This window comes from Capsicum annuum, chromosome 1 (genome assembly GCF_002878395.1).
Source record: "Capsicum annuum cultivar UCD-10X-F1 chromosome 1, UCD10Xv1.1, whole genome shotgun sequence".
Classification (NCBI taxonomy): domain Eukaryota; kingdom Viridiplantae; phylum Streptophyta; class Magnoliopsida; order Solanales; family Solanaceae; genus Capsicum; species Capsicum annuum.
The window spans coordinates 113,257,601-113,262,261 of NC_061111.1; the positions used below are offsets into that span (position 1 = coordinate 113,257,601).

Consider the following 4,661-nt stretch of genomic DNA (forward strand, 5'->3'; position numbering starts at 1 on the left):
AAGAGATTACCCTTAAAATAATAATAGCAAATAAAATAAAATATATGCACGTACGGATAAATATATGAAAGGTTAATTTCAAAATAACTATTTTCGATCCGTTCGATATTCAATCGAACGGTTCGAATTTAATTTAAAGTGAAGAGAAAAATAGAAAAACAAATATACAAATAAATAGATAGTTAAACAAAAATAAATTATATATAAAAAATAACTGAACATTTTTGGACCTTTTGGATTTTAAGATAAATCGTCGGATTGGGTTAAATCATATCTGATGAGGCGGAGTGACGAAGCGGACATAGAAATTGTAATAAAAATGAAGTTGGATTATGCATAGCACGAATACGCTTTTTATATTAAAATTAAATTTATCGATGCTCCCTGATTTCCTAAAAATGATTTTAGTACGTGCGTATATAAATTATAGACATATTTTGTGTAAGCGTTCAATTTAATATTTTTTGCGATTTAATATTAATAAATTATATGCATATATATGTGTGCGTTTAAAAAATAAGAATATAATATATAAAAACAAGAATATGAGAAAGTATATGTACTTTTTATAATATATATATTTTATGTAATAAGAATATATATATACATATGGTCACAATATCGTCCCGAAATAAAAGATTAGAAATACTGTGAATGCAAATACTAAAAGATATATATATTTTTATTCATTAAAATATTTAATTAAAAATATTTTATATTATGATAGAAAATAAATTTCCTTTTTCTTTTGTAGGAATAGAAACAAAAATACAAATCTTATTTTTTAATTAATTTTTGAAAATTATTGAGGGACGAAGAGCATCGATAAAATAATTAAAGAAAAAAGTGCGAGCCAAAATTGGGTGTCAACAGTTGCCCCTGAGTGACCGAAGATTTAGGTGAAACTCTTTGGGCACTCATGTTAACGTAACCAATTTTGTCTCGGGCAAAACAGAATGCTTGGAAGATTACGGTCGGGCTCCGATTTTTGAGCTGCCTACATATCTCGAGCTTCACAAGAAATCAGGCCATTTGTAGTTTGAATTGTATCATAGTTTGATAAACCTCAAAATTTGCCCAGTATAGAGTTATGGTGACACTGGGTTGCTTCGAGGAGGATAATAAAGGTTTCAACATGAATGGAAAGGATATGGTTGCACTTATTCCCGAATTGACTGTTTAAAATAGTTGGGGATGAGGAGACGTTGGATAAAATATTTGTTGAGAATTTTGAGAGAGAAGTAGATTATGAATTTTGAAAAATTGCCCAGCGTCAGATTAAGACGACACTAGGTGATGACACTAAAAATTATGAAAATTTCGAGTTAAGTTAGGTTGAGTTTCTTCGCCAGAATTCTTGACGTAGCTAGGGATGCTTGACATTCTACTAGCTTGCCCCAGTTTGCTGCTAAGAGAGTAGTTCTACGTTGTACTGCATGGTCCTGCAAAATAGGTAGAAGGGGTGAAAAGTACTAGTTTGTTAAAAAATTATAAATTGAAATGGTAATATAAAGAGTAAAGTTCAGATATTCAAACTAGTATTGTCTCTGTTTATGGAGGCCTCCGACTGGCGGGGCAATAACTGAAATATAAATAGCCTTTGTCGATTGGGATGTAAATAGCCTCCGTCGACTGAAATGTAATAGCCTCAGTCAGTTGAAATGTAAATAGCCTCCGTCGGCTGAAATATAAATAGCCTCTATCGGCTAAAATGTAAATAAACTTCGTTGGCTGAACTGTGAATAACCTCTATCGGCTGAAATATACATAGCCTCCGTCAGCTGAAATGTTAATAGCCTCTGACGGGGGGACATTTGCCCAAAGGTAAACTGCCTTATATTGGCAAGGCGACCTTCAGTCTGAACTAGATGATTGTATCGTTGTTGGAACTTGATATCACTGTGATAGTAGCTTTCTTGTGCACTTGCTATGGTGTGGGCCTCTGATTGGCATGCTCTGTTCTTTTTGCTGAAATACGATTCTCCGATATGGCGGAATATTGCTTTGCTTATGTATATTCTTTGATTTATGGAGGGGAGTTCCCCTTACTGGTGCACAACTCTCGATATGGCTGAGAGTCGTATTGCTCATTTGCATCCTCCGATATGGCAGAGGGTCACTTTGCTTGCTTATGTACAGTCTTTGAAATGTGGAACTCAATTTTGTTTGCTTATGTACAGTTCCTTGAAATGCGGAAGCTCAACTTTTTTTGCATATATACAGTACTCAAAATGCAGAAACTTAACTTTGTTTGCTTATATACAGTCCTTGGTTGGCAGAATCTTGACTTTTTTGAAGTCAGATGACGCTCTCTTAATTTGCGGAGTTACTCGATGTAGTTAGGTGGTTGGCTCCAATTTCCAGAGTTTGTTAGGAGAAGTAAATAGCCTAATCTTCCTATGAGGATCCTCTTTTCTTTGTTTCTGACCCGGGTCTTCAAAATTTACCTGCGAAAAAATTCGAATAAAACTCTTAGGGCTTGTGAGGATTTGCATAAATGTATGTAAAGAGAAAAAAGTAAAGGACTAATATTTGACTTATGTCGCGGTGGTAAGCCACATGATGCCCCTGATCCTATCCCAAAGCTTAACTTGATGTCGTCTCCCAATTCCTATTATCCTGTGCTCAAAGAAAAATTCTTAGTTGGGAGGGGGTGTTAATTTGTGTCTACTTGGGGATCCTGGCTTTGTTTACGAAATTCTCCAACACTCTCTCGGTTGCTCGATCACTCCCAAATCTGAAGTCTCAGTAGGTGGGAAAGTTGGAAAGTATGGTGAAAGATACATATATGTATATATGTTTTCGCAAATATATTACATAGATATAGTAATCCTTTATCGTTTTTAGATTATGACACTTTCAAAAATTTGTTAAGCTTCCATTTGTTGATCGTGACCCATGAAGCTTTGTCCTTAAGGTTGAGTTTCTCTGATTGTCGATGGTACGACGATTTTGGCGGTGAGATTTCTTATACTCTAAGGCTATACCATTAGCAAAGGGGATTTTCCTAAAGGTAAGACCGAACTTTTCAAGTTGCCTACGTATCCTTAAAATAGTAATCATGTCTGTACGTAACTAAAAGGTGGACATAGAAAAATAAAATGCAGCCATTGAGTCTGACTCAAACTGCCTACATATCTAAGTGGAATCAGGTCATGACGTAGTTCAATTACAACGGGAAAAGTGAAAATATGTAGTGCAGTGACCAAGCCTGACTCAGGCTGCGTACGTATCCTAAGAATAGGAATCAGGTCATAATGTAGTTTGATACAAAGGATAAAGTAAAATAATGCAATGAACGAGACTTACTCAGTCTGCCTACGTATCCGAGTGGAATCAGGTTGGACCGTAGTTCAGTACAATGGAAATGTAGAAATATGAAGGGATCGAATCCGACGTGGATTGCCTATGTATCTCGCCATGGAAAGTCAGGTCGAGTGTATTTCTGAGTACATGAAAGCATGATATTTTTGGTTTTCTAAGGAAAACCAAACCCTATGTGGCGGCCTACGTATCCCGCCGTGGGAAGTCAGGCTTATACGTAGTTCTGTGACATTAGAGAAAAAATACGAAAGTATAAAGAAATGACAATTAGTCCTAATGTCTTCAAATGTAGTACTTCGTAATGGCGTCTGAATTGATCGGCTTCGTGCTTACCATGTCGTCTATTTCTACAAGAATTACTGCTCCTCCTGAGAGTACCCGGTGGACTATGTAAGGACCTTACTAGTTCGGCGCAAATTTCCCTTTGGCTTCATCTTGGTGAGGGAATATCTTCTTCAATACTAATTGTACCAGTGTGAATCGAGTAGGCTTGACTTTCTTGTTGAATTCCTTGATCATTCTATTTTGATAGAGTTGACCATGACAGACTATATCTAATCTCTTCTCGTCACTGAGCATCAACTGCTCGATTCTGCTACGAATCCATTCAACATCATCTTGACCAACCTCCTGGATGATTCTTAATAAAGGAATCTCAACTTTTGCAGGTATCACTGCTTCCGACCCATAAACTAACATGTAGGGAGTTTCCCCAGTAGAAGTTCTGATTGTGGTGCTATATCCAAGTAAAGCATATGGACACTTCTCATGCCATTCCCTATTACCGTCCACTATCTTCCTCAAGATCCTCTTGATATTCTTATTTATGAGTTCAACCGCTCTATTCATTTATGGTCGATATGCTATGGAATTTCGATTAGATATCTTAAATCTTTTACAAATCTCTCTTATTAGGTCGCTATTAAGATTTGCCCCATTATCTATTATAATTGACTCTAGAATTCCAAACCGACAGACTAAGTTGTTGTGGATGAAATCTGCTACCACCTTCTTGGTTACGACCTTATGTGTTGAGGCCTCAACCTGCTTCATGAAGTAATCGATAGCGACCAAGATAAAATGGTGTCCATTATCCGTAGGATGCTCTATGGGCCCAATAACAACCATGCCCTAAGCAGCAAACGGCCAAGGAGAACCCGTCATATTGAGTTCGTTTGGCGAAACTCATATAAAGTCTCCATGAACTTGACATTGGTGGCCTTTTCTGCACCTATCGAATGCTATCCCTCTCCATGGTCATCCAAAAGTATCCAGCTCTCAAAATCTCATTTGCAGGCATGAAACCATTCATGTGAGGTCCACATGTTCTTGCATGT

The 4,661-nt window shown here is 36.7% G+C and overlaps 1 protein-coding gene across 1 annotated transcript; it reads right to left on the bottom strand.

The window, feature by feature from the left end:
- Positions 1 to 3,726: 3,726 nt before the first annotated feature.
- LOC107853354 lies at positions 3,727 to 4,173 on the bottom strand. Its single transcript, XM_016698376.1, has one exon. It carries the CDS (start codon positions 4,171 to 4,173, stop codon positions 3,727 to 3,729), a length of 447 nt encoding a protein of 148 aa, XP_016553862.1.
- Between the last annotated feature and the right edge of the window lie 488 nt (positions 4,174 to 4,661).

What these genes read in the sequence shown, in the direction of transcription:
- LOC107853354 (XM_016698376.1), bottom strand. Translation starts at nt 4,173, where the DNA reads ATGAATAGAGCGGTTGAACTCATAAATAAGAATATCAAGAGGATCTTG.